Here is a 27,907-nt window from a genome sequence, read left to right on the forward strand (position 1 = left end):
CGACCCACGTGGGCCTTCGTCAGGAGACGTGCTGTGGTTCCTGTGCGGTGGAGGCCAGCGGGCTGGATGCCTGCGAGGTTGGGAAGATTGTCCACAGGAATGGGACGCAGGCATCCTGTCACTATGCGCAAGGCTTCGTTGATAGGCGGATCGATGAGGCGGGTGTGAGTGCTACGACACCATACCGGTGCGCAATATTCACTGGTCGAGTAGACCAGGGCTAGGGCTGCTGTACGCAATGTTTTTGTGCCGGTGCCGAAACCTGATCGAACCAGTCACCTCATCAATGCCACACGAGCTGTTAACTTCTTGCGCAGTGACTCGAGGTGTCGGCGGACTGTGAGCGACCTGTCCAATGTCAGCCGTGATAGGTTGGTTTGGGGCAGCATGGCAAGAGTGTCCATCGATGTGTATTCGGAGCTCACGTTTGGCTTCCTTGTTGTGGTGGAGGGCCCCAACACCGTCTTTGCATCGCTGAGCTTCAATCTCCATTTCTGGAGGAATGCTGCTAGTGTTTGCATGTCCTGGCTCAGTATCTCCTCCACGGTCTGCCAGTCTCCAGCGGAGTACACCAGCGCAAGGTCGTCTGCGTAGGCGTACTTCCTGGAGACTGTGTTCGGCAGGTCGTGGGTGTACAGTAGATGCTATAAAGGAAGGGGGCCAGGACAGATCCCTGGGGGACGCCGTTCTTAAGGCGTCGCAACCTGCTTCGCTGTCCGCTACCGGTGGTGAGGGTAAAGCTGCGGTTTTGGACAAGCTCCATGATCATGCTGACCATGTGCCTGTCCAGCAGCAGGCGGAGCTTGCAGTTGGAGCCGCGGTGCCATACGTTGTCGTAGGTAGCCGTCAGGTCTATAAAGACGGCTCCAGCCTTCTTTTTGTCCGAAAAGCTGTCCTCGATGTCTTGAGTCATCAAGGTGACCTGATCTATGGTCGATCTCCCACATCGGAACCCGTCCTGCTCCTGTGGGAGCAGTGGGTTGATGATTGGTTCGACGCGGGTGTAGATGAGACGCTCAAGGATCTTGAAGGGGATACATAGCAGAGATGGGGCGGTAACTCTTGGGGTTTCCTTCAGGCTTGTTCAGCTTAGGGATCGCGGCAACTAGGGCTCTTCTCCAGATTTTGGGGATCTTGAGTTGGCGCAAGCAGGAAGAGAAGAACACTCTTAGCTAGGACTGCAAGGCAGGTGCTTCATGGAGTATAAGCTCCAGGCAGATAGAGTCTGGCCCTGGAGGTTCCCTGGCTTTACATGCTGGAGGGCAGCAGCGAACTCCTCCGTTTGGAATTCACCGGAGGTGCTACCACTGCCAGGAGTTGTGGCCTTCCAGAGGTCAGACACTTCTTTTGCCACGAGACGTGACGATTCGTGGCCTTTGCCCTCGTATGTCCCACTTTTCACAAATTGTGTTGCAATTTTGTTTGCAGAGATGGGGCAGTGACATGAGCAGCTGCTCATGATGAATCGGTTGCACAACCCTACATCATTAGTGCCTAATACTGTAGATAAAGACAAACCTGCCTTAGGTACGTGATAACACACATACACATGCATGCTCACACCCACACCACAAACACGCAGGGAGATACACAGACTCTCTCACACAAACACTCCTCCAATCCCTTCATCATACACACATGCAGGCGCACACAAACACACCTTGTGGGTTGCCTCTATCCCTTGATTTGTCATGTTGATGGATGAGACGTCGTCAAGTATGTTAGAGAGTGTGGGAAATAACAGCCTGATAGTTTCATAAGCTCTCTCTTTGTGTGCGTGTGTGTACGCACGCACATGTATGTTAAGCCCACAGACAGAGATAGTGATGTAAAATAATTCCAGATGTGTTGAGAAACAGCTGATAACAATGATGAGCTCTCACCCACAGTAAATCACTAGACAGGTAACGGGGGGGGGGGTTCCATGTCTGATTAATCAAGTGTGTTGGTGTGTGTGTGTGTGTGTGTGTGTGTGTGTGTGTGTGTGTGTGTGTGTGCGTGCTTGTTTGGGAGGGGGGGGTATAGGATACAGAAGCAGGTGTACAGGATATGACTTAAAGGACAATGCTCGTTTTTGACAACCTGGACCTTATTTACGACATATTATAAGACGTTTGACTCACCGAGATCACTTTGGTGTAGTTCGGAGGCATGTAGAAGAAATTTAAAATCCAGTGCGAGCCAGTATATCCATGTAATGTCGGTGGTCGGGGCACTTAGAATGCAGTTTCTAAAAATCTATTTTCTGCCGCAAAACGGTTGTTTTCATCAATCTGCCCCGACCACCGACATTACATGGATATACTGGCTCGCGCTGGATTTTAAATTTCTTCTACATGCCTCCGAACTACACCAAAGTGATCTCGGTGAGTCAAACGTCTTATAATATGTCGTAAATAAGGTCCAGGTTGTCAAAAACGAGCATTGTCCTTTAACATGGCCCCAGTATTACCACTGCTGGTCATGGTAGCCAGCAAAGAAGGTCAATTCAGATAAGGAGTGATTCTGTTTCTGATGTGATTGGTTATTGCCCTGTGGAGGTGAATGTTTACAAGGCAGCTACAAACAAGCTTTATTGGAGGTAACACAATGTCATCTTTTATTACAGGAGAGGTTATCCACCTTGATGCAAGTTTATGGTCCTATCAACCTTTGGTCTTAGCATATGTCGTGCCTCCTCCTCCCCTCAATCTCTCTCTCTCTCTCTCTCTGTCATGTGTAAGCAGACTGTCTTCATGTAGCTGACTTTTCATCACTGTTTGGGCCAGTGTGACCTAGCCTTAGACCTTCACTGTTCTCCAAACTAGATAGGGTTCATTGAGCCAGTCCTATAGGGGCTGAAAAACACCTCATAGCCTACTTAATAAACTACTCAACCTACTTAATAAACTACTCATAGCCTACTTAATAAACTTAACAAACTACTGTTTCGAACAAAAACCCCATTCACCCTCTCTTTAGGAGAGCTGTTCCTGTTTGATGAGCATCCTAAGACAGTGTGCGGGAGCCTTTTTAAATGTATGAGTATGACTTGCACTTCTCTGCTGCTACTCACCATGTCCACAAGACAAATGTGCAGAAGAATACTTGTGTATTTAACTATCTACAGAAGAGCACCAGATTTTATGGCCAACTTAGGCTAGAATCAAATGTCCCTATCGAAACAAACCACTGTTGGGGGGGCATGCGCAATCTATGATGTTGTCGCTCTTATGTGAACTTAGGGTGTGTGTGTTATTGTCCGTGTCTGTCTGTCTGAGTCTGTGTTTATACAGACCTTGGAACAATTCCCCCCCCACCCCACCCTCCCCGGGGCTGTGTGAATCGGTGTCGGTTGTTCATTAACGCAGGAAGTTGAGTGCCGCGCACCTGAGAAGAACAAAGTAGGTTTACAACAATACACGTCGAACAATTCAGGATATTGGATGCACAGAATCGAGACCTTCAATTGAAAACTTCCTGGATTGCCAATTAATATTATTTTTTTATTAGGACACTGACATTTGGATATATATCCCTTTTCCGTAGTCTTCTCATCTGAAAACGGTGACTGATTGACATTCAAATGTATTTTTGAAATTGGAGATCTTTCTGTAAGTTGTTTTTACCGTAAGGACCTTTGACTGAAAGACACTTTGGATCATCATCCCAGATATCAATGTCCAGTTATTGAATAAGGCACAAGCAAAAAGAAAACAACAACAACCTTAAAACCTTTCTCTTGTCTGGAAGGTTGTCGAGGCAAAAAAGACATTGACTACCTTAGGAAATATTGCCAGGTCGGGAAAGGCCTACAAACCTCATCATGACTTTTGGAGGTGTGTGGCTGAGGGTGTGCTGGTTGGTTGTTCTTGCGGATTTCTGTCGCGGGGTTAAGGACTGTTTGAACGGGACCATGATGAACGTGGTTCTGCTCAATGATGACGTCTCGCCTTGGAGCATGAAGTTCGTGGAAGGCGCTGTGATGCAGGCGATCAAGCTGGACGCTGAGCGCAACTGTCAAAAATGTGAATAAATTGCAAACACACAAATGCGCTTCTGCTATAGTGATAAACCAGAGCTCTTGGTTAAATTATAGGCCAACTCTATGAGTCTGAAAGTTCTCACTTTCCTTTAGCCTTTAGCCTACACTCTCAGTGCATGATATTAGCGTCATATTACAGTTATCATTGTATCCTCTTTAAATTGCCTCATCAAATCACATCAAATCTGTGTTTTGGCACAGGTCTCAATCAATCAATCAATCAATCAATCAATCAATCAATCAATCAATCAATCAATCAATCAATTGTTTATGTATCCTACTCCTTGTGTCCATCCCTATTATATCTCTATGTGTCCTTTTGTCTGTCTTATGCCTCTAGGTCGGAACTTGACTGTGAACTTCAGAGGGTTGGAGACTAACCTGTACAGACGCAAGGGCTGCAGCAGCAGCACCTGTGAGGGGGTGGAGACCCTGAAGAACCTCACTGTGAGTACATGTGTGGACCAATACACACACACACACACACACACACACATACAGTATGTAAAAGATATGAGTATCATGTTACAATACTTAAAAACCAACACACACAGAATGAGCATAAATGGTAAATGGCCTGCACTTATATAGCGCTTTTATCCAAAGCGCTTTACAATGGCCTCTCATTCACACCCGAACGGCAGCAGCTGCCATACAAGGTGGTAGCCTGCTCATTGGGAGCAATTTGGGGTTCAGTGTCTTGTCCAAGGACACTTTGACATGTGGACAGGAGGAGCCGGGATTCGAACCGCCGACCCTGTTGTCATTGGATGAGCTGCTCTACCTCCTGAGCCACAGCCGCTCCTAGCAAGGGAGTAAAGGGTGTAAAGTCTCCTGTTCCCTGTTTCAGAATTCAGGTGAGCTGGGCTGTGCTCTGCTGGGTCCCACCTGCAACTATGCAACTTTCCAGATGGTTGAGTAAGTGTTGCTCTTTTGGTTCCCCTGAGCTTAAAAAGTTTTATTTACATCATGCTTACAGATTTCATGGAATTAGAATGAAGGATAAATATGTGCTATATTGAGTGTGTCTGTGTGTTTCTCCCTGTGTGTGTTTCTCCCTGTCTGTGTGTGTGTGTGTGTGTGTGTGTATGTTTGTGTGTCTCTCCACCTGTGTACGTGTGTGTGTGTGTGTGTGTGTGTGTGTGTGTGTGTGCCTGTGTTTGTGCTAGTGTGGAGTATGGTCTGGATCTCAGCATACCTATCATCTCAGCGGGCAGCTTCGGCTTGTCATGTGACTTCAAGGCCAACCTGACGCGTGTTCTGCCGCCTGCACGCAAAGTCTCAGACTTCTTTACCTGGTTCTGGCTATTCAAACACAAGATCAAGCCTGCGTGGTCCACCGCCTTCCTCTACAAGAAGCAGGAGAACACTGAGGACTGCTTCTGGTGAGGGAGTCGTTTAGGGATTCATTCGGGAGTTGTTTGGGAATCCTTTGAGAGTCCCTTGAGAGTCATGTAACAGATGTACAGACTATACTGATAATATTTTGTGTGAATGATATACACCACTTGCAAGTATAAGTCTTCTATGTAGTGCTACACATTTAACCCTCTTTTAATGTAAAAGTCAGAAAATATTGAGATTACAAAACAGTAACACAACTGTAAATGTAAATGGCACAGTATAGGGTTCTTTGTCTGTAGGCTTCATTTGGATCTGTTGGGATTTTAAACAAAGCAACTACCTCTGATCTGACAGTTTTTAGTGATTTTAGTGTTTCTAGTGGTAGGCCTATAATAATAATAATAATAATAATTCTTAATATCTGGTCCCTTGCTGGCAAGGCGTTTCTTATAAATGATCTTATATGTGAACACAAACTAGACTGTATGTTTCTGACTGAAACTTGGTTGGATACAAATGGATCAGCAGCCCTGATTGACGCCTCTTCCCCAAAACTACTGTTTCCCTCAGTCTACCAGAACTGGGAAAAGGGAGGAGGAACAGCCATCATAGCAAATGATGCTCTGAGCTGCAGGAGCATTTCCTTTGATGATTTTACCTCATTTGAATACCATGCTGTAGTTTTAAAGCACCACTCCCCAGTTCTAGCAGTAACTGTCTATAGACCACCCAAGACCCAACTTTTTAGTGGATTTTTCAGAACTATGATCCACACAAAATACAATAACATTATTATCACTGGCAATTTTAATCTGCACGTAGACAATGAGGGTGACTCAACGGCCAGGGATTTCATTAGCCTCTTGAATTCCATGGACTTTAGTCAACATGTTACTGGAGCCACTCACAACTGAGGCCACACCCTTAACCTCATGATCACAAAGTGTCTTAAAATTGGTGTATCTTCTATCAGTGACCATAACATTTTTTTTTTTACAGTATTGCTACCCAAAGCTGTAATTAGCACTCAACTCTTTGTTAAGAAGTGCTAACTGATCTCTGTAGCAGCTGATCATTTTAAAATAATGATGAATGCAAATAGTGTAACGACCCTGACATCATGTTAATGATTTTATGACCATCTTCACTGTAAATTGGGTGCAGCCTTTGACTCTGTAGCACTGATGAAACTGAAAAAGGTAACCACTGCGATATTCTCAAAGAACACCTTTACTCCTTTAATAAGGCCATAAGAAATGCTAGAAGAGATCACTTCTCAAAATTCATTTCTAGAAATCAAAACAATTCCAGGGCGCTTTTCTCAATGATTGACAACCTTTTAAATCCCGCCCCCTCCTGTCAACAGAAATTCCTCCAGTTAAACCAGGACAAAAGTACAGTATGAAGTATTGATCACTGAGGACGCAATGCTAAAGACTTGCTTGTATGTATCCCATTTTTTTCAGGTATATCAATGCACTAGATGCCGGCATTGCTCACTTCATACACGTTGAGAAGACAGTCTTACGCACCGCTGAAGACCTCAGACGAGAAATGACCCGCAGAAACAGAACTAGCAACTGTAAGTTCTATGTTTTGTGTACAACTCACCTGCTGTATCAACCACACATTGTGGGGATTAGGAGATAACACAGGAATAGGTGTAAACATGTTATTTTAATCTGGGTTAGTATGCCTTTAGTGTGAAAATGTAATTTCCTCTTCACTCCTCTGTAGCCTTGTGAGACATCCTGATTGTCACAAGCTCACGTTGTTACTCGCAAATCAATCTGGATCCTCTCAATAGAGAAACGTTTGAGCCTGATCGGAAAACAGTCTCGCCATTCAGTGCTGGTTCTGAGGAATTTAAAATACGAACAGCTTCGCTGGGTGGGCTTTTGTCAGCTACTGTAGATACAGCATGATAGAACTTTTCTGACTTTTTTCAGATGGTTCATTTAATCACCTGCCAAGTATTATTGAAAGTGCCTGCCCTATTCCAAACAGTTTCCAACGGAGAGTTCCCAGATGGTTATGCGAAGCAAACCATCTGGCGCTTCAGGTTAACTCTGCTGTGGTAATGTTTTATAGCAGGGAAGTTGTAAGATTTATTGAAACACGCTCATAGATTTGATGGCCCTTTGTGTGGGAGTGTGTGCGTGTATCTATTGCTTACTGTACATACTTATCAAGTATGAATCGAATCCCAACCATTTTCTCTGCAGTGTTCATCATGTGTGGAAAACCAGACGACATTGTGGACTTGAAAAACGGAAGCACGGAGGCAGACGCAGAGGTTCTCTTCGTCCTCATTGACCTGTATAAGTTAGTAGACACCTACACAAACACACACACACCAATTATAGCAATGTCATAACATGGTAAGAACATTAGAACTACCTCTGTGTCTCTCCAAAGTGATAAGTACTACACCAACAAGTCGTCCATCGCGGCCATGAAGAATGTATTGGTGTTGACCATGCCAGACACCAGAAACTACACCATTGACACAGGAGAAAATGTCACAGTAAGACTCTAAACTCTAACCTTTACCTTTAGTCTAACTCAAGTACCCTAGGACAAGGTTGATGCTAGAATGGATCGTGTCTAGTATCAATCCTAGGACAAGCTCTAACCCTAACCCTAACCCTAACCCTAACCCTCTAACACAACGCTAGCCGCAAGTCTAAGCCTAACCCCAACCCTCTAACCCAACCTAGGACTAACCCAACCCTAGATGTAACCCACCATAGGACTAACTCTAACCCTGAGAAAACACTGATCAACCAACAACCCAACCAACCAGTCACTGACCAAACTATCAACTTACCAAACAACCAACCAGCCAGTCAAAAATACACACACACACTCACACACACACACACGCACACACACACACACACACACACACACAAAAACACACTAACGACCACCCCGTCTCCCTCGTGTCCAGATGAACGACTACATGGCGGCGTACCATGATGCCGTGCTGCTGTTCGGTCAGGTGATGAGGAACATAGGGAGCAAGTCTCCCTCTGAGCTGCACGACATGGACGGCGTCAACATCAACCACTTCAGAAGCGTCTCCTTTGATGGTACACATCTGTGTGTATGCACAGTACGTGTGTGTGTGTGTGTCAAAGCTTGTAGTAACATAGTCATTGCGCATGTTTACACCCAGGTATTGCGGGTCACTATGAGCTTGATGAACATGGAGACAGAGATGTGAACTTCTCAGTCATCTACACCACTACTGACAACAAGGTAGGACACCTCTTGAATATCTGTTCATACAGTAGAAGATTTATTGATGATAGTTCTGTTTTAATTCCATCTATTCAGAATTGTGATTGAAATACATTTTACAGGTCAAGGCAGGCAAATAATTTCAAACACTTTGCTTCCTGCTCCTCCTCCACCCCAGTATGACACACTGTTTACCTTCAACAACAAGGACAACGTCACCACTGTGGTGGTCAACAACCCTTCCTTCATCTGGACCAACCGCCTGCCAGACGACAAGCCATACCCAGGTAAGCCTTGACGCAGGCACACGTCAGTCATTATATATAGATTTATATGCAGGGCGCCCAGGTGGTTCTTCAGGTAAAGGCTATTCCTTATCGCAGCGGCGCCGGCCTGAATCCAGCTCTGCGGTTCTGTGACGCACGCCCGCAGGCGTGGTCCGCCTGTGCGCACTGCAGGGGGAACTCACAATAACGGCAGTCGCACAGACGGACAAATGGACTGACAAACTGGGACGAACAAAATACAGGACAAATTTGGGGTATTTTCAGAATAAGTCGGGACACCTCAGTGACCTCAGAAGGGCTTGAAATAGTGTAAAATAGTAAAAATGAGACATCTGGATGGAAAAAATGGGACATCTTGTCCATTGCCTCACCCTGGGCTGGTGCCATCAGCTATTCATTAGCTGTCATATATTCCAGATAAGACTAATGGGTCAGTTCAAATTCCATCCTCACTAATAACCATCGCTGGCCACTCACGAGGACAGGGGGCGGTGGTGGGGTTACAGAGTACACTGTAACATTACATGTTGTGTAATATCTGGTGACAGTCACTCACACGGCAGAAAGGAAGTGTCAGATATAAATCCTAATATCCAGGGGCGTAGATTTACTTTTTTTTCACCTCAAATGGGACCCTAGCCTGTCTGTCAATCAAAAATATGTTTCTAAATATGTTCTCTAATTTCGAATTTGTACCAGCTGAAACATATAGCTGTGATATACTGGAGCTATATAAACGTATTTCTACATAAGAACGAGGACCGGGGATAACAAAAGACGTGTTCTTTATTATAAGAGACCAGACTAAACATGACAGCACTTCCAGGCATCAACTGCAGTTACGTAGTCACCAGTAGGCCTAGTATGTGCTAGAACTCCACAACAAATAGTATAGCCATACTAATGTAAGACTAATCACTAGGCTCAAATAGGCTATATGGTATTTTCACTCAATTCGCTCAGAGGCAACATGTCATGGTAAAAGGCTGTAAGCCTAATAATCCAATGTAGGCTACTAAAAAAAAAGTTTAACACATGAAAAAAGACAAAAAATATTTAAATGCAGGCTATTCTTGGAATGTGTAGACTATCTGAACTGTGTTCTTCTTTTCTTCATCCTCGCAAATGTCTCAATTAGGCCTGCTGAAGTCCACCCTCTCAGTCATTTCTCTCTCAGTAAAACGCATTGCTAGATTTGAGAGACGATTCTCACTCATTGAAGACCGCAGATATATTTTAATTAGTTTAGTGACCACTTATGGGAATAGTGAGATAGATCTGATATAAAGGTCCTCGTCGTCATGTCATTAATTTATTAATTATATGTAGAATCGCTGGTACACTGGGAAGCCAAGTGAAGTGAAAAACCCATGGAAGAGGCTCCTGTGCACGTGACCCGCACCACATGTGTTAGGTATCTGATGCTTCCTTGTTTTGACCCCCCCCCCCCCCCCCCCCCCCCCCCCCCCCAGGTCTGAAGCAACATGACATCATAGTCATCGTGCTGGGAGTCACTGTGGTGGTGGTGGCCACCATCGCCTTCATCTTCTACAGGTAAGAAACGGACACTGCGTGGATATTTGCATAGTAGCCTATTTGTGAAAAGTGATATGATTTGCCATGATGAGGACATACTGTAGGACCCAGGGATGAGCCTGTCATACCAGGGGACAAGCTAGAATCATTGGCTGGAGTGTCAGGTGGGTGGGGTATGCATTAGCAATAACAGCCCATTGTGCCAGACGAGCGATCAAGAAATTATTTAATATCATATTTCAACCCAGATCTGTGGGTAGTGATGTGGTGTGTGAGGGAGAACTGACCAATGTTGCCGGTATCCCAGACAGAATAGGAGAGACCGTCAGATCAGGAAGCGCTGGTCGCACATCCCCTCTGACCTCATCTCCCTGATGGAGTCCAACGAACGCAGCTTGGTCTCCCTGAAGGTGAGATTCTCGCGCCGTCCACCTGCGACGCTGATAATCCAGAAACTAAGCACCATGGTGAAGTTCATCTGTCCACCTGTCTGTCCATCTGCCTGTCCATCTTGTCTGTCCATCTGTCTGTCGGTATCTGTCCGTCCGTCTGTCTTCTGTGTGTTGTTGCTCATCAGATCGAGGAAGACCAGAGGAAAGATAAAGGTCACAAGATCCGTCGTGGCCGTTATGATAAAAAGGTAGGCCACAGCGTCGCTGGGACAGGCGTCTGAACAGGTAGTATTCAAGACACGCCTCTGCACAAACAATCTCTCACCATCTGGCCTCTGCTGTTGCCATGGTTTCAGATAGTGATTCTGAAGGAGCTGAAACATTCGGACGGGAACTTCAACGAGAGCCAGAGGATAGAGCTCAACACAGTGAGACTGGCTTCAGTGGATTATTTAGCCAATATTCATTCACAGGACTTTTGATTCCTTGGCTTTCAAAGGTTTGGAAGTGTCTAGACAACTAATCCCTCTTTCTCTGTCTCTCTGTATCTCTTTCTCTCTCTCTTTGTAGCTTCTCCTTTTAGACTACTACAACCTGACCAAGTTCTATGGCACTGTCAAATTTGAACAGGGGGTGTTTGGGGTGTTTGAATATGGGGAGAGGGGTTCCCTTAGGGTGAGATGTAGCACACGCACACACACACGCACACACGCACGCATGCACGCACACACGCACGCACACACGCACACGCACACACACACACACACCTTATAGTGTCTCCTCTCCCTTCCCTCAGTATGTCCTGAATGATAAGATCTCTTATCCTGAGGAGACCTTCATGGACTGGGAGTTCAAGATCTCGGTCATGTACGACATCGCCAAGGTAAGCAGACGACACTTCTCCCATCTTATTACATTAAAATGTTTTGCACACAAGCCAATGTGATAAAAGTGTACCTTTCTTCTCTCCGTCTAACCCCTGACCCCCCCAGGGTATGTCCTACCTCCACTCCAGTGACATCCAGGTTCATGGCCGTCTCAAGTCAACTAACTGTGTGGTGGACAACCGCATGGTGGTCAAGATCACTGACTTTGGCTGCAACACCGTCCTGAGCCCTGGCAGAGGTAAATCAGATCCTGCAGTGATCTGGGGATCACACTTCATACCTCTAAACCTTCCCTTCCGGCCCTTTCTCCCTTCCATTTCTTCTTTTCACTCTCCTCTTCGCCCCCCCCCCTCTCCTCTCTGCTCCTTCCATTCCATTCCTTCTCCCTTTTCTCCTCTCCCCTTTTTTCCTCTCCTCTCCTCCCCCTCCTCTCCTTTCTTCTCCTCTCCTTTCCTTTTTATCCTGTCCTCTCCTCTCCTCCCCCTAATTTCCTTTCTTCTCCTCTCCTCCTCTCCTCCCTTCTCCTCTCCTGTCCTCGCTTCTCTTCTCATCAACTCCCCCTGCTCTCCTCCCCTCTCCTCCCCTCTCCTCCCCCAGACCTGTGGACGGCCCCAGAGCACCTGAGGAGGGAGGGCACCTCTCAGAAGGGAGACGTCTACAGCTTCGCCATCATCGCCCAGGAGATCGTCCTGAGGAGGTGCACCTTTTTTACAGAGGCCTGCTCAGACCGCGCAGGTAACACACACACACACACACATACCTGGGCAAACACAGCCAGACACACACACACGCAAGCACACACTAGGACACCATGATACAACTTAATTTCATTTCAAACTCTTATTTATACTTGTGAAGCACTGAGGTTTCCCTCATTTACAGTAATCACAAGTTTACACAGAAAGTATTCCTTCCTACCCTCCACAGACAAACTAGCCAGGGTGCAATATCCAAGCATAATGTCCTACTTCAGGCCTGATCTCAACTTCCACACAGCAGTAGAGAAAGAATTAGGGGTAAGAATCCTGTTGGTATGTGCATGAGTGTAATCTGTGTGTGTGCTTATGCATGTGCGTGGGTGTGTGTGTATGCGTGGGTGTGTGTCTGTGTGTGTGTATGCGTTCGTGCATAAAAACTCAGCCATACTTTTGCTCTCAGTTGTACATGCTGATTAAGATGTGCTGGGATGAGGACCCAGAGAGGAGACCTGACTTTAAGAAGATCGAGAGTTCTCTGGGAAAGATCATCAGGTAGCTTTCTCACACTCCTCCATCTTTCCAGGACTCTCTGTCATAAGTGGGACTTGAACCTATAACATATAGAACCCAAAACATCTATCATTTGACCAAAGATGAATGAGGGCTGCATTTTGACTATTCAAGTAACATCTCCAATCCAAACAATCTCACCCCTCTCCCTCTCTCTCTTCCCCTCTCTCTCTCTCACTCTCTCTCTCTACCTCTCTCTCTCACCACCTGCTTTCCACATGCAGTGCCCTTCACAACCAGGCCAACGAGAGCTACATGGACAACCTGATCCGCCGTCTGCAAATGTACTCCAGGAACCTGGAGTACCTGGTGGAGGAGAGGACGTCCCTGTACAAGGCCGAGAGGGACAGGGCCGACTACCTCAATTTTATGCTGCTGCCCGGGTACGTTCTGGAGCGCTCCGGGTCTAGTTCTAGAAAGCTGTAGCTCTGGTTCCAGAACCCTGTAGCTCTAGTTCAAGAACTCTCTAGCTCTAGAGCACCGAAGATCTAGCTTCAGAACACTGTAGATTTAGTACCAGAATAATGTAGCTCTAGTTCTAAAACATTGTAGATCTAGTTCCAGAATGCTCTAGATCTAGTTCCAGAACACTGTAGATCTAGTTCTAGAACCGGGTAGATCTAGTTCTAGAACGCTGTAGATCCAGTTCTAGAACACTGCACAGTAGCTCAAGTTCTAGAATGTCGTAGATCTAGTTCCAGAATGCTGTAGCTCTAGTTCGAAAATGTTGTAGGATCTAGTTCTAGAATGCTGTGGATCTAGTTCTAGATCTACTCTAGAAGTGCAGTAGCTCTAATCTATCTCATTCCCAGAGGACAGCTCTGTAGAAGACTGAGAGAGACAGGGCCAGCTGCCTCAACTTCAAGCCCCTCCTCCTCTCCATTTACCCCCGCCCCCTTCTCCTTCCCCAGGCCTGTGGTGCGCTCCCTGAAGGAGACGGGGGTGGTGGCGCCGGAGCTGTTCGAGGAGGTGACGGTGTACTTCAGCGACATCGTGGGCTTCACCACGCTGTGCCACTACAGCACGCCCATGGAGGTGGTGGACATGCTGAACAACATCTACAAGAGTTTCGACAGCATCGTGGACCTCCACGACGTCTACAAGGTACTTTAACACCCAGGTACAGGCGACCCCAGTCAGTCGAAATACATAGGGTGTACTTGGTGTAGTTCAACCAATACGAGAGGCTCTGCTACAGCATCCTGGACCACCACAATATGTGGGTAGCACCCACACTACACTCTAGGTGTGTCACCAGCTGTTCCAATCAAGTCATCATCCCCTTGTTCACTGTACTTTGATTCTCACTCCTGTTTGATTGTTATATCTAGTTAACTCAATATTTCCTACAGTAGGAACTGCTAAAATTTCAGTGTGTTTTATCATATGGTATGTATCCTATAATGGGTTACTGGAATATAGCTAACATATACTGTAGTTGCCTACCATTCAGGTAAAATATTTACTCATTAATTTTTGATCATGTTACAGTTCTTATATAATGTAGTATTTATGTTATGCATGCACATGTGCTTTGTAATATGTCCCTATGATATAGCTAATACATAAAAAAATACAGTATATATATTTTTTGATTTTGCTCGATCGTCTCGTTGAGAGAGGTCAGGAAAGATTTTTTACAGTTCTTCTATATTGGCTCAAATGGGTGAACTGTTTTTTTTTTCCCTCCCTCTGGAAAATTAGGGGTAGGGTCATTGTCCCCCACCCGGCGACAGCCGAAGGGGGGGGACTTTAAGTTGGCCGGTGTCACGTTGTGAGTGAGTGAGTGAGTCTGTCAGTCCCCACGTAGTACCAGAATCCACCAAAAAAGGGGCACCTTTCCAATGCATTTTTCCCTTGACAAGCACATTTAGATTTTTACATCAAAAACTATACTTGGTGTCTCAGTATAGTCTCAGACAAGTTTACTCAGGAAACCATGTACTTGCTACATCCACAAAGAGTAGAGCTTGAGGTGTTTAGTAGAGCTATATATGTCTGTATTTCATAATTAATTATGGGACTTTAGACCATACAGGTGCATGGACTTGTTTGCCCACTAGATGGAGACGTTATTGTACTCTTACTGTACCATGGTTTGTAGAGAGCTTACTTTGGTCAATCATTGATATACATGATGTGACATAAGTAGCGCTAGATATGTCTGTATTTAAACATCCATTATAGGACTTTTAATCATACAGGTGCATGGACTTGTTGACTATTAAAACAGCGCTCGTCCGTTATTGCTTTCTACACAAAAACCTTAAGTGTCTCAGTGTATGCAAAGTCCATTCCAGCCAGGGGCCTTTTTAGCTTGACCATCATCCACATGAGCTGGTTAGAACTCACATAGTAGTACTCTTTATAAGTTGTTTTTTCCAATGCCAGTAAATTATGATTTGAATACTGAAACTAGTATGCTATCTATTTCAGTAAAAGTATAGTCTATTCTACTGAGGGACACTTCTACTTTTCACATCCAGAGTTAAGATAAAATAAAAGATTCCTGGCTTGTTGACTCATTGTTTTACATGTCAGGGGTCTCATAGATTAGTACTAGTAGTGTATCATATTAATTCAAAAAGAAATTCCATGTTTCCACTCCATAATTTCCACAAAGGAATATGCACCATAGGTGGGGGACAAAATGTTTACTGTGCACTTGTTATATATATTCTCTCCCCCTTTTTTCTGTGAAGCACATTGGGTTGCTTTTGTGTATGAAATGTGCTATATAAATAAAGTTTGATTTGATTTATCATCCCCACAGTGCATAACACAGGTTCTCTTTCACCTCCCAGTAGCCCATGTTCTCCATCCCCTTCATCATCTCACCTAGCTTAGGCATGGTGTTCTTTAAGCTTGACAGTTCTTCAGTTCTTCTCCTTGTAGCCTGTTCCTTTCTTCTCCTACACCTAAACTACAGCAACCCCCAAATCCTGACACAAATACAGCATATCCTCCTCCTGTCCTCTCTCAGGTGGAGACAATAGGTGATGCCTACATGGTGGCATCGGGGTTGCCGAATCGGAACGGTAACCGGCACGCGGTGGACATCTCACGCATGGCGCTGGACATCCTGGCGTTCATGGGCACCTTCCAGCTTCAACATCTGCCAGGCCTGCCAGTCTGGATACGCATTGGCATACACTCAGGTAGAGAAGAGAGACAGTACTGATATACACTCAGGAACAGACACAGTACTGATATACACTCAGGAACAGACTGGCAGTGCTTAAGTTTTGACTGTCAGGCTAGTGAGGCTGGAACTGACTGACTGTCTCTGAAATCCTGACAGGTAGATACTGAGGAGAGGACCCTCAGGTTCTCCTCTACCTCTCTCTCAGAATCTCTCCTGGATTTCTCTCTCACACCCCTCTCTGTGGCTTGGAGTGTACTTAGACCTCAACATACCGTGTGTGTGTGCATGTGTGTGTGTGTGTAGGTCCCTGTGCAGCAGGAGTGGTTGGAATAAAGATGCCTAGGTACTGCCTGTTTGGAGACACAGTCAACACCGCTTCTCGCATGGAGTCTACTGGCCACCGTATGTATAAAAAAAACAACAACACATCAATAATCAATTTATAAATCCAGTGTAGCACTTATCTTAAGTAATTATCTGTCCTGTTTATATAGTAATACCACAGCTTCATCACTAGAGACAGTGACTCTGCACTACACCCTCACAAGTTATTGACCAGTTGATCCCTGTGTAAAATACAGTACATGAATAAACTTCGATGCCCTGTAGCAGATTGGTATCGTTGGTTCTCCTCCCCTCCTCTCCCCAGCCCTGAGAATACATGTCAGTCGGCCCACCGTCAACATCCTCCAGAGGACAGACTGCAAGTTTGAGTACGAGATGAGAGGAGAGACCTACCTGAAGGTAGCGGGACAGAGCGCCGACCACACACACCACGCCACACACACTCTCTCTCCATCCACGTCAGTCTGCCGCGCTGCACGCAGTATGGTCCATGCACCGCATGGACTGCGCTTGAGATGATGCATGCGTTTGTTGCAGGGTAAAGGCAAAGAGATGACCTACTGGTTGACAGGCGAAGCAGGGGAAGACTACAACCTACCCACGCCCCCTACAACGTGAGTTCAACAGCATTCTCTAATGTACTCTTTTCTTGTCTTCACAAATGTCTTTGATTTGAAGTCACATGAAAATATTTTTACTTGGGTAAATCTCTTTGTAGCCTATATAAATGATTCACCTCTGATACAATCGTATATCTTTTTGCAGATGATATAAAAATATTCATAACTATTACGAGAGACGCTGATATAGCCCATCTTCAGGCAGATCTCCATAGTATGAGTATCTGGTGCGATATATGGGTATTGAGACTAAATCCAGAAAAATGTAACCCCTACACCTTAGGAAAAGAGGTACTAGTGTGGGGAGCTGCAAAATTGGAGACCTAGTGGTCAAACAGACAGAAGAGGAAAGGGATATAGGGGTCTTGATTGATAGTTCACTAGAATTTCATGTCCACATTTCTGAGAAGGTTAAGAAAGCAATAACAAGAACTTTTAGCGAACTTAGCGATAATAAGAACTTTTCTAAACTCGAGTAAATAATTATTTTTACCACTATATAGCACTGAGCACTGGTTAGATCTTATTTAGAATTTGCTAGCTATGTCTGGTGTCCTTACAAAAGAAAATACATTGATCCAATTGAGAAGGTTCAGAGAAGAGCTACTAAGCTGATCCCAGGTTTAAAGGAAATGTCGTACGAAGAGAGATTGAGAACCTTAACTGCCAACTCTTGTTTATAGGAGACATAGCAGAGACATGATAGAGGTCTATAAGCTTGTACATAGAATATATGATGCCTCCACTGAGCCCATTATACAGTTCTGGAACAATGCTTATCGGTTAAGAGGAAACTCGTTAAAACTATTCCCACACGTCACTGAGAAAAGGGGAAACACTTTTTCACACTACGGGTTGTGGGAGCGTGGAATGAGCGGAGGAGGAGGTTGTGCAGGCTCCATCCATTAACTCCTTTAAAAACAGACTAGATAAATTCTGGTCAACTAAATACTTTTTGTATAATTATAGGGCTGTTGTGTGAGATGTACTGCACTGACCCTTTTGGCAAATAGTGTATGTATATATATATACAGTATGTGTGTATGTATGTATATATATGTGGGTACTGTATATGTGTATATATATATATGTTTTAATTTATTTGTATATTTTACATGATGTGATATATATTGAGACTGATGTAGAGGATTTGTGTCCTGTATCAGTGAATTTCATGAAACTTAACTAAACTAAATATTGGACTCCATTGGATTCTCTGTATTCCTCCTCCTCTCTCTTCTCCTCTCAGGGAGAACTGCCAGCGGCTACAGCAGGACCTGGCCCACATGATCCAGGACTGTCTGGAGAAGCGCTCGCTGGGGCCGGACGTGATGATGAAGAGGAAGACCCTCTCCATGAGGCAGAGGAGGGTGGAGAGAGAGAGGGAGCAGGCGGAGGACGAGCACCAGTCAGAGCCTGAGTATCTCCACCTGGCCACTGTCGACCACCTCAGTACCTTCCTGTAGTGATGGCACGCACGCACGCACACACACACACATACGCATGCACGCGCACGCTCCAGAACACAAAAACGTATGTGGGTACACACACACACACACACACACAACTGATATGTAGTTCTTGTACTTTGTTAGTGTTGCTGTATGCTGAACATTTTGCTTGTCGTTAGTATATCCTATAATAAGGAAACACTTATGATTTTTTTTATACACCAAACGTAAGAAAGACCCGATTTAATGTATTTCTGGTTTTAAAAACAAAGCACATTCAAACTTTATTTCTGTGATCATATCTATGATTTAAATAGATACATATACTGTACATTTACATTGACTTGTAGCATTTTTACACTCGGTTGGAATCAGTCATGTTCAATATGAAGTTGAAAACATTGACCCATGTTTCTGTGAGCCTGTAACAGTATATTTGAGGCAATATTTCCAATGTCGTGTAGGTTTGAAGAGTCCTGTTAAATTGATGTTATATGGTGTTTATGACGTGTTATGTCATGTATGTGAATGTGGATAGTAGTGGATTGACAGCCCTGAAAGAGGCTATAAGAGGGAAGCTTTTACATGGGAGCCTGATGGCCAGACCGACCACTGTGCTCACGTTTGGTTTCACTTTGAAACAAGTGTGATCTTGTGAGATTAGGCGGGATTACCAGGCTACTTAGATGGTTTATTTGGTAATCTGTATCAAATTTTTAAAAATCCTGACAATGAACTTTCTCATATTGATGCATACAAACAGTACATATCTATGAAAAATAACTGCTATTATTAGCCCACTGCATGAACTGTATGAAGACATCTTACTGTACAGCACCAAGAAATCTGCTTAGAGTAATAATATAACATAATTCAGTTTGGCTCTAACAGCTTGGTAAATATGAAAGTAGATTGTTGGAGCTACTATGTATTAAAAAGTGTTTGAAATCATTCTCGCTAATAGAAATATATAAAAAGAAACAAAAATAACATGCCTACAAAGTAGCCTATTCAATACGGGCCCATTTTATGTAACACCACCTACTGTATTAACACCACCTATTAAACCAAAAAAAAAATCCTAAAAATAGAAAATAAGAATACTGAAGCTGAGACAAAAAATCCCGTACAGCAGTTGTGATATCCAAAACAACATGCAACCAAAATGTCTTGAAAATAAATAATTTTTGTACAAATATTTTGTACATTAAATAATGTACAAAAAAAGAAAGAAATGAAATCCAAAGGCAATAAATTATGTACACAGTGCTGAATACAGTGAAAGCTTTACAACTCAGCGGTCAACTGACCGCACTGACTGGACCCCAACACCACAAGCCGTCACCCCGACACCACTTACCCTGACCTGCTGTAACTCACCTGTAGGGAACCAGGTATAAAACCACATAAACTCTACTATGACCGAATTGAACCTCCATGGTCTATGGAGGATCTCGCGTGCGTGTTCTACATCATGATTGTCGCCCTGGTTTGAAAACCCAAACTATACCCCAGTGACAGTAATGAAGGCTGAAGTGACTGAACTTGAAAAACGACTGACACTCTTCTGACACTCTCTACTGTATAAATGACTTTTCCCTTACATTTGGTGACATAAAACCCACAGAAATGTCAGTAGAAACCTTACCCTAATGCCCCTTATAAAAGGAAGAAAACTGAACTATTGAGCCTTCCAAATGAATGAATGTTTGTACTGTGTGTATATGCTGGTAACACACATTAACAGTCATAGCCCATTCTCATACCATGGCAGCAAACACAATACACAAATATGGTCTGACCCTAAACTACAGGCAATGTAAACCACATTTCAATGCTTTTTTGAAACGAATGGCTTAGAAACAAATACAAGCCCATGGTATTGTTTTTTGTTTTTGCTTAAAATCAAGGCACCCAATGATCCATATTATGAGATGCTCCTTTTCATCCATGTATCTCTGGTCTCATTCTCTAGAAAGGAATAATCCCTAGCATTCACTACTAGCATGCTTACTTTAATATGCTTCTAAAGAGAGCATTTGATTTGAACTTGTCATATCAGACCACTGTTTTGCCGAACCTTGACTTAACCAAAGTATTGCGATATTTGCCTGACATACCACACACACGCACGACAATTACAACGATATCAAGTGAAATGAAAGATCCTCAAGATCAGTAAGAAAGTCCTTACAGATCAATGAAGAACTAATCTAACATCCTATAATCCCAGATTGTCCACACAGTACTGATTGCTTATTGCCTCTATAAGACACCTGTCAAACTGAGAGCAGCCTCCAGGGTGATCTGTGTGTGTGGACACAGAACCGACACTGACGGACGCACAGACACACACAGAAACAGCTGGGCGGCGGGGGGGGGGGGGGGGGCAGGAGGTTCCAAACGCTCATGTTGAGGCTGACTGAATTTGACAGGAACATACCAGCCAGTCAGATCAGAGTGTTCCTGTGATTCAGCCAATCACATTGGGGTGTCATGGACAGGACCATAGCTAGACTGTGGTTAGCCCATAAGTGACCGAAACTCTCCACAACACAAGTAAAGCTAACCTGGAGCGAATGGCCGATTGGCTCAGCGGTATGGCGGGGGTGGAGCCCAGCCATCATGACAGCAGAGGCGGGCACCACTCTCTCTGAACCCCACCCCCCCACACCACCCTGGAGCCCTGCCTGGGTGAGGGAGGACTGCTGAGCACGGACACACCTCAGGGGGCGGAGCCTGTCCTGTCCTAGAATGGGCGAGTGCGTGAGAAAGACTGGGGTGCGCACAAATGAGATTCACAGTGTGTGTGTGTGTGTGTTATAACTACACATCTTCCTCTGCGCACAGGTCTACAGCTGTGCAGGGTGACTATATTGGCGTCTGTGTGTGTGTCTGAGTCTTCCTGTCATATATACCCTCATTGGGGGTGTGTGTGTGGGTGCGGGATTTACAACACAGAGGCAGAAACTCCCACCACTCAGCCAGGCAACTCCGCCTTTGCTGTGGACAGTAAAGATTGGTTTGCCGGACACAGAATTGGCCCAGTTTGGAGCTAATCTCAATTTGGCAAAGTGTGTGGCTTTGTTTCTTTACCTCTGATCTTTGGTCACCGTTTTTTATTTATTTTACTAAGCTATACTTCCAGACTTCTTTACCAGGCTTCTGCAGATATAGAAGTAGTACGAAAATCCTCATATTACCAATTGCTTTTACCAACATGTCAGGTTAGGACATGTTTTTTCTTTCTTCCTAGATGTAGCTGTTGGTGAGAGAGGGAAGATTGGAGTATCTTTGTCTTTAGGTGATCTTTGATAATGACTGACAGACAAATAAGGACCCAGGGACAGACAGACCGTGAAGGGTGGAGTCAGACAGCAGGATATCACTCTGCACCCTACATCCTGGAGCCATGGATCTGGAACAGCTGCAAAACAGGCGGACAGAAAGACAGACGGACGGACAGAGAGATAAGAAGACATGAAGAGGACGCGACACTGAATTCCATCGCAGACCTAAATAGAAAACGCGAGTGTTCTGGATCTGATGTTGATGATGGCGGTGGTGACAGTATGGCAGAGGAGAGTGGCTGTGTGACATCCATGATTATAGTGGATTGATAGGAAAACCAAACATGCAATAAACGTGTGTCCTGTACAGCCCTGCCCAGAGTAGTTCTGCATGTGGTAAGTGTGTGTGTGTGTGTGTGTGTGTGTGTGTGTGTGTGTGTGTGTGTGTGTGCGAGAACACACTGAAAGAGACATGATCTACTACAACGGCAGCAAAAGGTCAGGGTTATTCCATGTCATTGCAGTGGTAATCAGAGCCCTAAAGCATTTTGATATCTTGCTGTTTAAGAACGCGTACACGTAGACAACTGCAGCCAGCGCACCAAAGGAGCACAAAGTATGCCTGGCGGCCATATTGCGTACGCGAACACGTATTTAAAAGCAAGTAGAGGAGAGAGGAGGGAGGAGAGGAGTGATGAGAGGAGGGAGGAGTGGAGGGACGAGAGGAGAAGAGGCGAGGAGGAGGAGAGGAGAGGGGGGTGGAGAGGACGAGAAGGGGGTTGGACACGGACCAATATGGCTCTGGCTGTGTGTGTCCACTCATCATTGGATCAGCCAGGAGGCTAGCTGTGACTCTACGGGCTGGTGTAGGTCATACTGATAGTGATGTTAATGAGCTCCCACAGCGAGTTCCCTGAGGAAGAGATAGAACCTAGGGTTCTTGTTGCCATGCAGTGGTTCTCAATCAGAACGGGACTTACAATGGCAAGCACTGCCAACGGAATCTATTCATGATAGGTTTGTTTTGCTCAGTGTGTTTCTCCCATCAGAAAGAGTGTAATCATGTTTCCAGTGGACTACATTACCTTTGATTCTGCACTCCTACAACTGAATGCAATGCTGGGAACTAACCCGGCACCCTTTTGATGACAAACACAAACAAGCGCTGACTTACACGTACACTAGGGCTGCACAATTAATCGTGAATTAATCGAAATCGCGATTAACTAATCGCAAAAGGCCGCAATTAATGTGATTAATAATTTTACTTTGAATTAAGTGTGCTAGGACTACACGGACGAATCATAGGCGCTTATGCTGTCTGACCAATCACATGCGTTCCCGCTGAGTGCGCTGTGCGCAGCAATTTCAGTACCCGCAGCCGTGAGTAGTGAAAAAATGAGCGAAAACGAGGTCAGTGAGTTAGTAGCAAGAAAGGGATCAACGTCCGTGATTTGGGAGCATTTTGGTTATTATATTTAATATTATATATAATCGCAATTATTAATCGCAATTAGCATTTTGAAGCAAATAATCGCAATTATTATCTTTTGTCATAATCGTGCAGCCCTAACGTACACACACACACTACAGAACTACTACTCACACACGGTATGTACTGTACTGTAGTACTGTACTGTATGCACTCACTTGTGCACGTACACCCACCCACGCACACGCACGCACACACACACACACACTACAGAACTACTATCCACCACCACAGATGGCACTACTGGTTCCTCACCCATTCACAATGACACAATGAGACTCTCAATCTCTAATCCACTCATTCGGGGTGGTATCTCTCTCTCCCTCCTCCTCCTCCTCCTCCTCCTTCGTTCCTCCTTCCTCCTCCTGCGCCTCCGAAGCCTTCAGGCCATGGAAGGATGGAGGAACACATGAAGAAACAAGACAAAATGACAAAAATGACAAAGAATGAATAGATTGATGAATATCAGTGAGACAGAGAAGGAGAGAGAGGGAGGGAGGAATGTGTGAATGAGTGAGTGTGTTTGAGTGTGAGTGTGTTTTAGTGTGAGTGTGTTTGAGTGTGAGTGTGCTTGAGTGTGAGTGTGCTTGAGTTTGAGTGTGAGTGTGTTTGAGTGTGTTTGAATGACATCTGATAGTGATGTTTGACATTTAGAGTAAATGGTAAATGGTAAATGCACTGCACTTATATAGCGCTTTTCCACCTTAGCGGCACTCAAAGCGCTTTACAATGGCCTCTCATTCACCCATTCACACACCAATGGCGGTAGCTGCCATGCAAGGTGCTAACCTGCTCATTGGGAGCAATTTGGGGTTAGGTGTCTTGCTCAAGGACACTTCGACATGTGGACAGTCGGAGCTGGGATTCGAACCACCGACCCTTCAATCACTGAACGACCCGCTCTACCAACTGAGCTACAGCCGCCCCAGTGATGAGTGCCAGGCACTAAGATCAAAGGATACTCAGATCTCTTTCAAGGAGCGGAAATGCCCCGCGCGTGCATGCTCACAAACACACACGCACCCACACGCGCACACACACGCACGCACACACACACACACGCACGCACACACACGCACACACACGCGCACACACACGCACGCACACACACGCGCACACACACGTGCACACACACGCACGCACACACACGCGCACACACACGCACGCACACACGCACGCACACACACGCACACACACACGCGCACACACACGCGCACAAACACTCACGCACACACACACATACGCACGCACGCACACACATACGCGCACACACACGCACACACACACACACACAGACCGCAACAAGTTATTTTTGCCCTCTTAGTTGTCTGTGTTATGTGTGTGTGTGTTCAGCCTCACCTTGGTCTTGTGGCTCTGCTCTGTTCCCAGCCCTGACCCAGGTGAGTGTAGCTCTTTGGAGACCACACACAGAAACTCAGCCTGGTCCTCCGTCCCGTAGCTGTACGAAGAACCAATGTTCACCATCTAGACAGAGAGAGGGAGGGAGGGGGAGGAAGAGAGAGAGGGAGGGGGAGGAAGAGAGAGAGAGTAGACATGGAAATGGGGGCAGAGGGAGGGGGAAGAGAGAGATCTGGAATCACAGCAGATGCAGGGCAGGGTCTCAGTGTGTGTGTGTGTGAGTGTGTGTGTGTGTGTGAGGGTGGGGGGGGGAGGAGGTAGCCTGTCACTACAACGTGCCACTACAGCGTCCTGGCCATAGTCTTCAAACTCCTAAATCCGCCTTCAAAATCCAACAGTACAATACAGATTGATGGAGTCAGGTTCACGGGAGTAAAGTTTCAGGGCTCGTGAGGGGGGGGGGGGGGGGGGGGATCAGATCCTCGTTCCTGGGAAAGAGGAGACTGAGCTGAAGGGTCTGCTTAGAGACTCCCAGAGACAGAAACTAATACTGCTGTCTATCTCACTGATCTCAGTAGGTCAGGATGGGGAGGGGGTGGGGGGGTGGGTGTGCCCTGAGTCTTGCTCTGGGGGTCAGGCAATTTTAGGTTGATGCTGGTAGGCGAAGGGGTCAGGGGTGAGGAGGGGGTCAAGGATGAGGGAGGGTTCAGCGGCAACAGCGTGAGTCCAACCCACAGTCCAGAGCAGTCCGGCGCGGGGCTTTCTGCAGGTACGCACGCTGACCTGCTCAAACCTCCAGCCGTCCGACATAGTGGACACCATCTGGGTCAGCTCCTCCTCCTGGCACTGCAGAACCCGGTACACGTGCTTAGGAGGCACCTGCTGAGAGAGAGAGAGAGAGAGAGAGAAAGAGAGAGAGACGGAGAGAGCGAGAGAGAAAGAGAGATGAGGAATATGGAGAGAAAAGTGGATGAAAGGAGCAGGAGAAGATAGAGAATATAGACCTACTTATTTAGAAAAGCTTTTTGTATGCCACGTCTATTTATGACTATACGCCTCTTGAGAGAAGAGGGGAGGGGTTAAAAAGGAAAGTCAAAAAGTTAGGTTAAAAATAAAGTTGATTTTGAGACCCGTTCAGCACTTTGAGATTGGTTCACAATGAAAAGTGCTTTGTGAATAAAATGAATTATTATTGTTACAGTGGGAGGACAGGCAGAGAATGAGGGCAGATGGGAGGACTGGGAAAAAGACAAGCGCATAAGAGGATGGAGAGAATGTGATGGTTGGTGGGGAGGTTTAAGATATAACGTTCAAAACCACAGCGGTGAAAGAGTGAGGGAGAAGACGAGGTTGGAGTATGTGGGGAGGTGTGTGTGTGTGTGTGTGTGTGTGTGTGTGTGTGTGTGTGTGTGTGTGTGTGTGCGCACGTGCACGCCAGAAATGGAGTGGGTCAGTAAAACACATAATGCAGCCAGAGAGAGAGAGGGAGAGAGAGAGAGAGAGAGAGAGGGGGAGAGAGAGGGGGAAAGAGAGGGGGAGTGAGGGATAGAGAGAGATGAGAGAGGGAGAGAGAGAGAGGGAGAGAGGGAGATGGGAGAGGGAGAGAGAGAGGGAGTGGGTGTAAGATAGATAAATATTACATAAAGCAGAGATAGAAGGAGAGGGAGAGACGTGATGTACAGAGCAGTGACGGAGGTGAAGAGACGAGGAAGGGTGAAACAGGGATGTAGCAGAGTGGCATTGCAGAGAAGGGGGTAGATGCATCCTTATCGCCTGTCCGTCCGCTCTGGCACGCTGTGTTGTCCTGGGTGACACACTGACGCTGCCAGCTTGGAGCTATCTTTCCAAACAAGGCAACAATGAAGTGTGCTAAACAGTTACGTGCCTAAGTGTGTATGTGTGTGTGTGTGCATGCGTGTATACATCTGTGTGTGTGCAAGTTTGTGCATGCGTGTATACAGTATGTATCTGTGCGTGGGTGTGTGCGTGGGTGTGTACGTGCGTGTGTGTGTGCATGAGAGCGTGTGTCTGTGGCAGTGCGTGTGTATGCATCTGTGTGTGTGCAAGTGTGTGCATGTGTGTGTACAGTATGTATCTGTGTGTGTGTGTGTGTGTGTGTGTGTGTGTGTGTGTGCATGAGTGTGTGTGTCTGTGTGTGTATGCGTGTGTGCGGGCGAGTTCATCCTTTTACCTGCGTGGCCTTGCAGTCTCGTTCCACTATTCTCTCCTTGATCAGTTTGATCAGTGGAGTGATGTTGTAGAACTCCGCCTCCTCCAACACTCCTGAAACAACAACAACAAAACAGCAACAACATTATAAACACCCTATAGAAATGCACCTCCACAATAATAAACTACTATCCATGAGATGTTGACAGAATCATGATGAGATTCATAAATATAAAGTCATGAGACCTTCCTCTGCTTGTATATATTTATGGTCATTAGATTGATGCAGAAATACATGCGGTATCTATGGTCATTACTACACTGAGGCAGACACACATACCTTCCTCGGCCAGTTCCTTGTTGTATACCAGCTTTCCGTGACGCAGGTAGTTCAGGATTGGTCCAAAGTAGGTGGGGTCCCTGTCAATCACATAGGCCCCAGTCTCGTCCTATAGGAGAGAGGAGGGGGAGGAAACACGGTTCTATTTAGATTAGTCAGTGCATAAAGTCACAAAGCTCTTCTACTCTGTACTATTCCCTCACTTGTACTGCGCTGTGATGTACAGTATACTGTACTCTGCTGTAATGTCCTGTGTTGTGTTGTGCTATAATGTACTGTGCTGTACTGTAGAGGCAGAGACGTCCTTTAGAAAGAAACGGGGAACTAGTACCGACCGGAATCCACAATACCAGACATAAAGATGGTGTGTGAGAGAAAAGGAGCGAGAGAGAGAGAGGAGAGAGAGAGAGAGAGAGAGAGGTACAGTGGAGATGGTCAAAAGAGAAGGGGATAATCATAGAGGATGTAGAGTGACAAGAGAGAGGGAGAGAGAGAGAGAAAGAGAGACAGAGAGCGAGAGAGAGGGAGAGTAATCATAGAGGATGTCGAGTGACAACAGAGGTCACATCTGCAGAGCGTGTGTCATCAAGCACGGCCCAGTAGTTCTACTCTGGAGAGCTGCCCAGGGATAGACAGAGAGAGAGAGAGAGAGAGAGAGAGAGAGAGAGAGAGAGAAGGGGGCTTATGTAGGGATGAGATAGAGGGAGGGAGA

At 45.6% G+C, this 27,907-nt stretch overlaps 2 protein-coding genes across 2 annotated transcripts in view; one reads left to right on the top strand and one right to left on the bottom strand.

The window, feature by feature from the left end:
• Window positions 1-3,386: 3,386 nt before the first annotated feature.
• On the top strand, window positions 3,387-22,641 carry gucy2cb (guanylate cyclase 2Cb). The gene is made up of 27 exons (XM_084456671.1): window positions 3,387-4,007; window positions 4,365-4,471; window positions 4,875-4,942; window positions 5,194-5,409; window positions 6,835-6,950; window positions 7,594-7,693; window positions 7,787-7,895; window positions 8,322-8,463; window positions 8,550-8,632; window positions 8,793-8,901; window positions 10,374-10,455; window positions 10,745-10,847; window positions 11,015-11,077; window positions 11,186-11,257; window positions 11,400-11,504; window positions 11,626-11,712; window positions 11,822-11,954; window positions 12,314-12,451; window positions 12,644-12,732; window positions 12,875-12,966; window positions 13,209-13,367; window positions 13,896-14,088; window positions 15,968-16,142; window positions 16,433-16,531; window positions 16,779-16,873; window positions 17,012-17,088; window positions 18,344-22,641. The coding sequence occupies exons 1-27, from the start codon at window positions 3,806-3,808 to the stop codon at window positions 18,558-18,560; spliced, it is 3,231 nt and encodes a 1,076-aa protein (XP_084312797.1). The 5' UTR covers window positions 3,387-3,805; the 3' UTR covers window positions 18,561-22,641.
• Window positions 21,844-27,907, bottom strand: part of kctd17 (potassium channel tetramerization domain containing 17) — a 10,569-nt gene continuing 4,505 nt past the window's right edge. Inside the window, exons 2-7 of the mRNA XM_084456672.1 lie at window positions 27,196-27,304; window positions 26,878-26,969; window positions 25,422-25,568; window positions 24,687-24,812; window positions 23,583-23,707; window positions 21,844-21,972 (exon numbers count right to left, since the gene is read on the bottom strand). Of these exons, the coding sequence (XP_084312798.1) occupies window positions 23,609-23,707; window positions 24,687-24,812; window positions 25,422-25,568; window positions 26,878-26,969; window positions 27,196-27,304 (573 nt within the window). The 3' untranslated portion in view covers window positions 21,844-21,972; window positions 23,583-23,608. The remainder of the gene's footprint in view (window positions 21,973-23,582; window positions 23,708-24,686; window positions 24,813-25,421; window positions 25,569-26,877; window positions 26,970-27,195; window positions 27,305-27,907) is intronic.

Source organism: Borostomias antarcticus, assembly GCF_949987555.1.
Source record: "Borostomias antarcticus genome assembly, chromosome: 22".
NCBI classification, from domain to species: domain Eukaryota; kingdom Metazoa; phylum Chordata; class Actinopteri; order Stomiiformes; family Stomiidae; genus Borostomias; species Borostomias antarcticus.